General features: G+C 33.1%; 1 protein-coding gene across 1 annotated transcript in view; it reads left to right on the top strand.

The window, feature by feature from the left end:
• LOC148628518 (uncharacterized) overlaps positions 1 to 12,419 on the top strand; it is a 54,123-nt gene that overhangs the window by 17,600 nt on the left and 24,104 nt on the right. The window contains exons 18-24 of the mRNA XM_088588848.1: positions 228 to 388; positions 1,948 to 2,043; positions 3,130 to 3,298; positions 3,802 to 3,876; positions 4,990 to 5,070; positions 6,939 to 7,283; positions 7,779 to 7,895. Coding sequence (XP_088444974.1) covers positions 228 to 388; positions 1,948 to 2,043; positions 3,130 to 3,298; positions 3,802 to 3,876; positions 4,990 to 5,070; positions 6,939 to 7,283; positions 7,779 to 7,895 — 1,044 coding nt within the window. The remainder of the gene's footprint in view (positions 1 to 227; positions 389 to 1,947; positions 2,044 to 3,129; positions 3,299 to 3,801; positions 3,877 to 4,989; positions 5,071 to 6,938; positions 7,284 to 7,778; positions 7,896 to 12,419) is intronic.

Raw genomic sequence — 12,419 nt, 5'->3', positions numbered from 1 at the left:
ATTGCTTGTCAGTGTTTCCTTCTGTAACAACTTTTTCCATCACAGTTTTCTCAGCAATTACTCATCACCAAGGCTTGAAATTTAACACATTTATCATGTAGGTATGTCAAATAGTGGGATTCATTTTTGGAAAATTTTGACAACTCCCTGTTTACCTAGGACTTAGTTTATTTCCCTTATATTGTGATTGAATTGCTCACAGATTTCTTCTTATTATTATTTTGTAGTTAGAGGTCAGCTTAGAACTGTAATAGGACAGGCACAGTTGTTAATGGACCAGAGATTTAAGCAGTTTGAGGAGCTGGTTGATAATTGCCAATATAAAAGAGGGGACAAGGAGACTACAGTTACAGACTTACAGGGTTTCTGGGATATGATCTATTTTCAGGTTGGTCAAAAAACTTTTGTCAAGTATATACTCATGTTTTGGTAAAAATTTGAAACCTGTCTTAATCAAACCCCTTTGAATTGAAGGATTTTTGTAAGGCAGATGTTTGGTTTACATGGGTTTAAAATGTATTGATTATGGCAGAGAGGGACTTAAGGATATATCTACATGAATAACAAGAATGACTGGGATGAAATGCAAGGCAAATATCAAGGCCACCCATGGGTCTTCAATGAACAATGAGGAAACCCGCACACCACAGAGCAGGCTGTAGCTGGCCCCAAAACATCACTATACACAGGTACAGCGAAAAAGTTTCTCCTATATACTTCAGCAACATAAATGTAAACTGGAAATGAAAATGAAACAATACATACAGAGGTCAGAAATTCCTGATTTTGGACAGGCGCAAAAAATGTGACGGGGTTGAAGTATTTTGGTGTGCCCTTTTAAGGATAGTAAAGACTGGTTTTTGTTTTACTCAGGGGTCAGTTTTTTCAGATTTGACTGTAAGTAAACTTCATTGGTTGAAAATCAGTTTTGTTTTTTTCTTCTTTTTCTTTTCAGCCTAGAAAATTTTTATTAGGGCCCCGCCTTAGGCTGGTCGCCCTATAGTGATCAGTCTGTCCATCCGTCCGTGACAAATTCGTGTCCACTCTATATCTAGAGAACCGTTATGATTTCATAATATATACTTAAAATGTATATAGTAACAAACACCAGAGTGTGTGTTGTAATGTATGCATAACTTCCTAGGTCAAAGGTCAAGGTCAAAAACTTTGGTTTCAGTTCACAACCCCATGTCCTGTGGTAAAGATCGTGTCCGCTCCATATCTTGAGAACCGTTATGATTTCAAAGTTGACTTGACATATATATTAACCAACACCAGAGGGTATGTCATAATGTTGTACAACTTCCTAGGTCAAAGGTCCGTCTGTCGGTCGTACTTTCCATTCTTAACAAATTGTGTCCGCTCTATTTCTTGAGAACCGTTGACAGCGGGGCCCACAGAGATGGCTCCCATCTAATTGATATCTAGTTAAATTAAGGTGTAGGAAGATCTCTTAATATCTCCTGCCTTTGTATACCGATTTCTCAATTTCTAATAGTTTTACATGCTAATGTCAGAAGCATGGTATGGTACATGTAGTACTGGTAATGGATACATGTATTCTTATATCCAAAAAAGGATGATTAGTAAGAGACCATCAATATCTGAAACATGATCCTTTCTGTTGAAAGGCAAAGCCATTTAAATTATACTGAGTATGAGTATTTGTGATTAATATTTAAGGCACAAATGTATATCCACATGCTTTAATTAGTTATCCTATAATTACAAACTTATATATATAATAAACCCTTTCATGCTTTTTTTATGAGACGGCTTAGTGAGCACTCAGTACTTTCTCATAAAAATTCGAACTTGAACTTGAACTTTTACAGGAAAGTGTTGCATTTACCTTGCAAAACCACTAGCCTGGTCAATTTGGCATCAAAAACCATTTTAGTTGACATAACTTTCTAATCCAATAATGTCTTGTCTTTGTACATGTAGGTAGAAGATGTTCATGCAAAATTCAGAGGTCTAGTTAAATTGCAAGACAATGAGTGGAATTTGTCATGTATTCAGCCAAAGAAACCTGTTACTAAGGTATATTATGTAATGTTACTTTTAATCTAACTCTGTTGCTAGGAGTTCTTAATGCTATAGACTATTTTTATGGGCCTCACCTGCCACCCCTTATAGACAGTATGTTTGGAGAGCTGTTAATTGATATCAATGGTTGTTGGTTTAAGGTCCAGCCTTCAGAATACCAGACTGTACTCCATCAATGTCTTACAATTTTTAAGACCACTGTATTGTCCCTTTAGAGTATGTTTAACAGTTGACTAGACTACTGCATTGTCCCTCAGAGAATGTCTTATAATTAGCTAGACTACAGCAATGTCACTTTGGTCTATTCCAAGACCCCACACTGTCTTGCAAGTATGCCAACTGAAGGATGACTCAGAATTTAAATATGAAAAAAACTGATTTAATAAACAGTTCACTTCCAAATGTAAAAAGGTCCAATAGGTCACCATTTGTATTGTGAGTAAATGGTCTGATTTTTCACATAGAACTGTATACAGAAAATTGGTTCAGAGATTACTGGACAGAATCTCAAATTGGGTACATTTCTCCTATTTGGCTTACTGAAAAAAAATAAAAATTTCTGTTGGTCCAAAGGCATTTTTACTCGACATTTCTTCGGTCTGACAGTATTTCATTTTCACTGATAGAAAACCAGTGGTTTTCCTGATAGTTTTATTCACAAAAAAGTATTGGAAAATGTATACATTAAATTTAATTTTTGTCTTATATAAAGTGGTATTGACATTACAAATGGGGGATAAATTTTCTGAGAAATCATTTCTATAGACTTTGAGATGTTGTCAAGCCCCTTAACAACACCTGCAGTACACAAATGGATTACTGTTCATTGCAGAGTTGACATGATGGAATATGAATAACACATGTTTTGGTGCAGTTTTGTGGTTTTTGAATATTTTTAATTAATAATTTAAACTCTGTAATATGCTATATTAATGTATTTTGCTTTTGTTCTTGTATTTAACCAGTTTCAGAGTGTATACTGTCTTCTTTAACAAGCTTAGATGTAAACAGAAAATTAACAATCCACAAAATAGTTGATGTAGTACATACACTCTAATGAATGAAATTCTACATTTGCAGAAGAAAATTTCTAAACAGGTGTCCAAGAAACCATTAGGAAAATCAATGTTTGCTGAATTTAAAGAAGGGTTGAAGAACAAAGCAGAAGCTGAAGTGCAAAGGAAGACAATTGATTTTGGTTTCTTCAGTGTTCAGAGCCCTGTTGTCAAAAGAACAGTGCATGGCATTGGTATGTTTTAATTTAGAATTTTAATTACTGCGTAAAAACTATACTTTCCTATTTTTTAAAGTAGTATATACTTTTTAAGTTATTAGTTAGTAGTATGAACTCAAACACTTTATACCCTTGAAGAACAGTTTTTCATGAAGTACTAACTTTCTTGGAACATGTATTTCCAACAAGATGTAAAATTTTGTTAATAATTTTTTATACTTCACAAACTAAAAAATCATGAATATAAGTATATACAAAAGCAGTATTTGTTAAGTATATGTAGGTGTTTGCAAAGCAAGATGATATTCTAATGTTTAATCTGAAAAACATTTTTTTCTTTCTCACCATCTTTAGAATACATTGTGTATTAATACATTTTTCAGTGTCATGTTTTAAGTTTGTCATTGTGATATGAATTTTGAAGATAAATGCCATTTCATGGCTGTGACTGAAAGGTAGGCTGATATGTTACAGTACACTATCTTGTTTAGCGTTTTTTCTTCCTTTCTTTTATTCAGGTGATGTACCCAAAGAAACTCCAGTTTCAAGAAGATCTATTTCTCAGACAAGAGTTGACACTCCAGATAATGAGTGTAAGTTGTTGTCAACCATAGAATACAGTGTCAGTTTTCAGTCTTTGAGTGAGACAAATTGAAGTTATTGGGTATATCACCCAATCATCCTTTATAAAGCTAACATGAACCAATATTCAGTATGAACTTATACTATCCATTGCCATCCATCATTATTTAACTGAAGTCCTCTAATTTAGCTTGTATTGAAGTACTTCTTTATTTACTGTGGAAGTATTATTGTTCATGGAGTAAAAATTTTCATGGTTTTTATGAGTTTGATGAACCCCAAAATTTGGTTCCCAACTTCAAGTAAATTTCTCATTCATTTATATAATAGAGTTGTTAAATTCACAAACTCAATAATCTGCAAACTGGTAATCTTTCCCTAAACCATGAAAATTTGTACCCACGAATAGAAGTACTTTCACAGTATACAGATCCTTAAAATAGGCAATAGTTCAGTTTGCAAATTCTTTGCTCTTTAATTTGTTTGAAGTTGAAAAAGACTCCTTAGGCCTAAAAACAAATAACCTGTGTTTCTACTATTCCTAATGACTCTAACTTTTTCTGTCTACCCTAGAGTTTTTGTTGCTATTTTTAGCAGGCACTATTAAAGTCTTAATGTGTCTACAACACAAATTATGCCCACCTACCGACCGTAGTTTTTAAAACATATGAAACACTGGTATTTTTTTCTTGCCCTTGAAAGTAAACTGGTGTTTTGCTGTTTTTAGCTAATAATTTGAAAACCACGTTAGATAGAAACTTTTCAATGAATGAAATGATCCCTCTAATAAAATTGACAAATTTTTTTAGTGGAGTAAGTATGAACCTCTGGTAAATAATAAATGATTGGATTGTTCTTGTCCTGCTTGATCAAATAGTATGGCCATCAAATTTCTCATTTTTTTCCAGGTGAGATATTCAGGCTCTCTAGAGTGTCTAATTATTGCAAGGTTGTGGGACTAGTAGAATGGCCATGGTATGTGCTTAAGCACTTTTGTTTATTTGATAAAGCCTCCTTACCTGCTCGTATACCTTATGATAAGGATAGTTGATAAGGACAAAAATTTAAAAAAAGCATAGGGCAATCAATTTTATTACTGTAGCATTATATATTTGCTATTTTAGTTCCAGTTAGTATACTACAGGATGAGGCTATGAAGAGTGGGGTGTCTTTCAGAAGAAGGAGAAGAACCATACTTGTTCCAGGTAAATGCTGCATTTTTCCTAGTTTACTTTCTCTCATTCCAATACATGTAAAGGAGTGCAGACATTAAGAAATGTTTTGACACCAATCTTTAAATCTTTTGATTTCTTTTGGAGAAGCAGTTCATTTCTTACTGTTATCAATTATAACAATCTGCAAACTTGTATTTTGGTTGTCTTCTTTCTTTCTGGTAAATGTCATTTTTTGACTAAAATTATAATGAGATGGAGACCATTCATCACTTAGGCCATGCAAAAAAAATGGCTAGGTTCTCAGGCCACTTAAAAAAAAGATGCAGAAGGGCGGCTTTTTTTTTTTTATCAGAAGCAAATAGAGGAACTTTTTTGTGAAATATTTTACAAATCACTGCTCAAATCGATAAATATTCATTATATGTGCATGTGGAGGAAAAGTTATTGATGATAATCCATTGATACTCCTTGGCATCAAAATCTTCCGAGAAAACAATTTTGCCTGATATAAGTGGCCATACTTTAATCTGTGTCAAATAACTGCATCTGCCGAGTGTTTTGAACCTTCCTGTCAAGCACAGAAATTATACCAATGACAAAATTATAAAACCGAAACCATTTTCCTGCCCAGACTTTTAAAAAAAAATCTGGATTTGGCTAAAAAAAAAATATGTTAGGTTCTCATGCGCTGCCGCATCCCTAAAACCCTCCTGCATCTGCGATTTTTATTATGGTAAAATTTGGAAATTTCATATCCGTTACAGAAATTTTCATATCCAGTCCAGAATCGACTTTTACTTAGTTAACAGATTCGTCTGCACGCTTGACAGATAGGTAAAAAGTACGATGCGAATGAGACTGTTATTTTACATTGATCATTAAAAATGAAAGTATGTCTCGTGGCGGAGAGATGGCTCTTATTTCTTGCCATATCTCATATGCCAGTGAAGTTTTAATGCCATGGAGTATTTGATTTAACTGTCCAACATCCTGTATGTTTACAGAATTGTTAAATAGGATGATATTTCTCGCAAAAAACAAAACAAAACTTGCTTCTGATCAAAAAAAAAAAATAAGCCTCCCTCCTGCATAGATTTTTTTTTAAAGTGGCCTGAGAATCTTAAAGTTTTTTGCCACAGAATATAAATTCCTGATGCGGGACTGTTTTAAGTATATGGTGGAGTCTTAGAACTTGTGCTACTTTTTTATACCTTGCTCTTATCACTGCATGAATATTGCCGGTGATGTAATTAAGTTATATCAATTTTATTTAAATCTTATAGAGGTTTCATATCAGATGTGTATATATGTTCTAGGACCTAGAATAATAAACTCAAAAACCTCCTGATTTTTGGTTTCATTTTTCATAATTTGCCAAATGAAAAATTTGGAGCATGTAAAGAGTGTTAAGAACTTAATTATGTTGAATAGAAATTGGGAATTTGATTTTAAGAATTAACTTCATGTTTTAACTGAAAATTCCAAACTTGAAATGTAAGTTTGATGTAATTTGTTCATCTTTTTTATGTACCTTACTATAAACAGGGACTCTTATACATGTACATTTCACATTGTCTTTTAAGCAATGTCGGGATTATAAAATAATTGTCTTTGAATTGTAGATAAAAAAATCATTTTTTTTTATATTATGTAGCTTAATAAGAGCTAGAACCTGATTTTAAAAGTACAGATGTTTCCTAACCAACTTCTTTAACATAAAAAAAGTTTCACTCATGTTATATTAGCTCATGATGGATGTAGAAATTTTACATATACATGTACATTGATTTATAAGGTTCTTCTGTTTTTGTATGTATATTAGAGTTTTAATGTTTTTAGCATTTTTATAATAATACCATTTTAAGTAATATAATTTGTATTGTTTTGTATGTTGCTAGATGAGGATAACTGCAGAAAGAAACTGGATCCAACTAGTGACACTGAAATTCAGCAGGATGTACAATCCCCTGTGGTAATAAATGATGTCCCAGAATTTGATGACCAAAATGATGATGGTAACCTGGATTCAGAAAAGCATGTGATTCATACTGATGAAGAAGACAATAGAGGGAAAATTCCAAACATTATACGCCGCAGAAGTTCTATCAAGTACAACCCTCCTACAGAACCACTTGATATAACTCCCATTATATCTAAGACTAAGTCCAAGCGCAGTAAAGATCGTAGAGTTACCATCAGTCGACAAGTTATTGAAACATCTTATGAAGTTGCAAATGTAACAGGTATCTAATTAACCAGCTTCAGACATAAAAATGCTGGGCTGTCCATCAGTGGGATATTGCTTTTGATGACTTTAATTAAACATAGATTTTTTTCTGACTAGATTAATTATTTAATATGGCACTTTTCTTTGGACTAATTTCTTAGTTTCTGTATCTCCTGCATTGTACTTTGAACATATATTATACTAAGGTCTAGTATTGGAATTAAAATAGTTCCAAGGCAAAGAAAAAAAATACATTTATGCAGTAACTTAAAAAAAAAAAAAAACTAGGGTTGGTGGGTAGGCAAAACTTTTTCAAAGTTTTTGACTGGATTTGGAGACTTATTCAGACTTAAAATAAATTTGTTAAAAAATGCTCCCCAAACATTTGGGTCAATAGGTTTAGCTGAAACATGGATAATTTTTTTAAAAGCTAATGGGTTTATTGTATTTTATTAATGCAGAATGATCTTCTAGTGGGATGGAAGACATAACTTATCTATGTATATTGTAGGAAGTAGTGGAGCTGACCAAACCATGAATGCAACAAACAGTGAACCAGTCCATATTTTTGAGATGACAAACTCATCAACACCACAACCAGTACAAAATCCTGATGCTGTTAAAATCAGTGAGTAACTTTAAATTTTAGAGGAGTAAAAAGTTTTGACCAGCATTTTCTGCATGTCTTTTTACATCATTTACTCCTCCATATACAATACAGAAATAGAGTTTAATATATGCATATGGTTTGTAGTATGCTAAGTCACTCCCTAAATGGCATTGAATGGAGAAAATTTTAGCCTTGTTGCGATGTGCCCAATTTAGTCCCTTTTTGGTAAATATTTGAAACGATATTTCTTCTTTCTTAATGGGAGTGTTGGAAATAACAGATTTTAAATGTCATTGTTTATTCTCCTTTAGAGTAAGCATCCTTTTGGTTAAAAATTTAATCAAATTGCCAACCTTGTCATAGACATAACTGTCCATTCGAAATTGTTAACTATGCAGGGTTTCCTTGTTGATCAAGAAAAGTCTAGAGAGTATCCAAACATTTATCAGCTATTCAAAGCATTAAATTAACCAAGGGCATACAAGAGCAATGATATTTGTGTACATTACAACAAAGATGGTGCCTGTAAAAAATGGGGGGGGGAACAAATCATAGGAGGTCTTGCATCAGGAAATTTCAAATATGAGAGATTTGTGTCTCCTGTGCAGGAGAAAACATTGTGTAGGGAGATTGGTATATTTTGCGGAAGTCTCCTGCAGAGTTTAGGAGGGTTTACATCTATGTAAGTTATAGTGTGGTGAATGCTGGTCGGGCAGGAATATGTTTAATTAACACTTTTCTCAGCAACTATCAATCCCAGCCTCTAAATATTTTGTATCCAGCATTAGGTACGGGTCCCATATCATTGTATCTTTGTCAGGTTTATCGGACATCTGCTTTTGGTTAACGGTGTTCTGCTCTTTCTTCTTTGACCCATTTTTCAATATTTTTATCAAACATTGTTCAAATCTGATATTTAAATGAAAGTGAAAAAAAAACTTTTATTTCTCAAAATGTCTAATACCTAAATTTTGGTTTGAATGGCAACCTAAAAAAATTGTATTCTTTCATGCCATATTTGTTTCATGAAGTGATTGCTTAAACAAATTTAGGCTGTTGCAAATACAATTGAACAGTTTTCTTCAGTACAAGTATAAAGTATGTAACCGAAAAATGACATAGAGAGAGGCCCAAAATCTTTCATGATTTATAAGTTTTAATGTACACTGCAGTTTATTTAATTGATTAGTGTTTATAAACACATTGATGACACTGACAAATGTATGATGTGACAAAGTTCCAGACATGAATTGGTCTTGTCTGTGACCTGAACCTCTTTAGCACAGTTTTTTTATCATGTAAAAATTTCCAGATTGAATCGTGTGGTTATGGATTTATCAAGATTTCCAAATGCTGAATATCTTTCTCAGATTTATAATTGTGCTGTGAATGTGAAAAGAATGGCTGCGTGATTTATTCTATAACAAGGAAGTATAGCAGAATTTTTCAAAGTGAAAATATATCTTCTGCAACTAAAAAAATAATCAAGTTTGCTCTGTTTTATTTGTAAGGATTGATGCCTAGTGTATTTTCCACCATCTGGGTGACGGAATGCATCATGGATCAATATTTTTTCCTATTATAATGATTTTATCATCATTTTTACATTTGTGGATCATTATGGTGTATCCATCTGCACTTTGAGAACCAGTTTGTTCACTGTGTCATAGTTTTCCTTTTGTTTTTCTCTTTAATTTTCCCCTGAAATGACATTTTATGAGCAACCCGGCAGATGTTGTTGCTTACCCCACCAGTACACATGGTTCATGATCCTGTTTTGTTTTTTTTTTATTACAGTCTGGGTTGCTCATTTACTTCATTTTTTTGTGCACATTGTTTTGACTATTTCATGTTCTTTGTGGTGTGTCTCAATTATTCTCTGTCTGTCCTTGGAATATATTCTTCAGATTTTAACTAAAATCTTGGTTCCGTTGATTATTCTTCTCCCTATATTGACAGTTACTATTATGTAAAATTTTGTAACTGTATTCATTGTAGCATATTCAGACATCTTTTCTTAGGAACCTTTGCTGGCACCCCTTCCTTTTCAAAATGTCTGGATCAGCCCCTGTACAAATTTTTATTAGTAATATGACTATTTTGTACATTTTGAATTAATACTGTACAACATGTTTGTGTAAGACAGAAATAGGAAAATACATATACTATGCAGGCAGTACTTATTTCATTAATTTACATATTATTGATGGATGAGAGAGTGTACCAACAGAGCCCAAGGGCATGTGAAGTCTGTAGACACAGAGGACAAATAGTATGCTGAACCTATTACATAAAATTTAATATTTGTGTTTACACTGCAGTATATTGATAATTAGGAATTTAGGATACAAAAAAATACACTTTTGAAATAGTAAGCAGTTACATCACAAATCAAATTTTATGTTTGTAACATTAAAAATAAAATGGGATTGATTTTGGATACAAGAATTAAGTCATAAGATATTTAATTACAATGAAGCCAGATACAAATAGTTCTACAAAAGACCAAGAAAGACATGTACCTTATAGAAAATACAGTTCAACCAACATCGTAGTGAATCATCGTAAAAAAAATTGTGGTCACATCATTCTTTAGGTTCCTTTTCTGCCTCATAATGCTAATTTTTAGTTCCATGTTTCTCACATTCTTCATCAGAAGTGTAATCATGGAATGGTGAAACTCTGTAAGCAGCTGGGACTTCATAGCAGTATGCAGATATGTATCCAAAGATTCTCAAAAGAGGGGTCCCCTGACTGGCCTATTAGGGGCCCAGCTTTTTCATGGCTCAGTGATTTCCTCTATAATCTAGTAAATTTTTCCCCCTTGGATCTGCCTATGGTATGAACATTTCACTCAGTATGAATTTTTGCATAATTGAGCTTTTTTTAATTTCCGTATATTGCACCAAGACTCTTCAACAGATGTAACAAGGTAGTGATACCTTTGTTACTTGTTTTTGTTTTATTGAAGTCTGAACACAAGTACTAGATACCACAAGCTTAAGGTCTTCAGGATACTGTGTTAGAGAATATTTCACTGCTTCAATGATTTTTCCTGAAAAGTTATCAAGTAATGGTTGTTGATAGGAAGCTGTTCATTACAAAGTTTGTCTCTTTGAGTCCTGATTTCTAATTCCTGTGTAATAACTAAGAAGTAAGAATACCATGCGAAAGATCTGACCAACAGATTTTATCCTCAAGTTCCTGTATTGCCATTAAGCTACAGAATCTGTGTTTATATTTTTGGGATGCTCTTATTCAATTGATATGTTCTTGCATGTGGGTATATAGTCCTTCATTTAGCTGAGGTGTTTACTTATACAGATTTTCTGTATTTTCTACGAATTTTGACTACAATTTACGCTCAACGGGTCGTGAATATCTCCATAGTGCCTTTGATAAAATTTCAGAAAGTTCAGGATTTTATGGATCATTTCCATAGAAAGCATTAAAAAATATGGATTGTCATCAAGTAGTATAAACAGATCTGATTTAGGCCTTTATCCCAGCAGTATGATCAGCCCTGATTACTGCAATTGAACCATCTACAGAGTGTACCTCGGCTAAAAGTTGTACAATTACATCTCTTATGACTTGATGACGTTCAGTGTCCTGAAATTTTGTAATGTGTGAAATTGATCCTGTCATCACAAATGCATTTTCTATTGTGACGTCTCAACGTACAGTCAATGTCATTCTTGTGACTGTTTGTGAAATTGACTGCTGGACGTGAAAGTGTACCATATTTTACGGACTATAAGTCAATATTTTTTTTCAAGAAATGGCCACCCTCGACTTATCGTCCAACTTATATAAGGATTTTTAAAGAAAAATGTTCATCCACAGTGCATTTCATTAGATTTGTTAAGTTCATTTTTGATTGCTTTCATTCAAAATTTTGGGTAAACTGCAATCAACAAAAGCCGTCACTCAAACAGTCAAACCGGCGATTGAACTTCAACAAGATTATTGATCAGTGCCGCTATCCTTTATGAATGAATACGAAGATGTTAAATTGACATACAGCAAATTCTTTTGTGTACTGTGTTCAACAAACAGAAATACAATATCAGTGGTTTGCTGATACATGTGAGCAGGCATATCCACCATTTTGTGTGCATACTTGATTGTCTGTTTTCAGTTACACATTCTGCGGTTTGATGGCTTTTATATTCTGCCGTCACAGTAGATACAGACTTATATGCAGTCACCCCTATTTACCAAATGCTTCCAGGAAAACAACCCAACTGTGCGGTACAAAGTTTCATACTTCTGTGTAAGACATATAGCCAACTGGAGCTGCTCTTTTTGAGGTTGTATTAGGTAACAAGAATGTCTCGAAATACCTTAAGTGTTTTGGCATGCCGCATACAACATTTGACAGTTTTATGAACCGTTCTCTCACATTGGGCAATCATCAAAATTAAAATCATCAAAAAGCAATAAAAGCATCTTGGATAAAAAAATGAAATTTTAAGTATGGGCATTTATAATTAGCCTCTAACTTTTTAAAGCATTATAAGTTTTGCTAATTAACATGTA

This window comes from Perna viridis, chromosome 1 (assembly GCF_037379345.1).
Source record: "Perna viridis isolate PV_CMFRI_1.1 ecotype Kerala chromosome 1, ASM3737934v1, whole genome shotgun sequence".
Classification (NCBI taxonomy): domain Eukaryota; kingdom Metazoa; phylum Mollusca; class Bivalvia; order Mytilida; family Mytilidae; genus Perna; species Perna viridis.
This window is presented reverse-complemented; position numbering and strand designations above follow the sequence as displayed.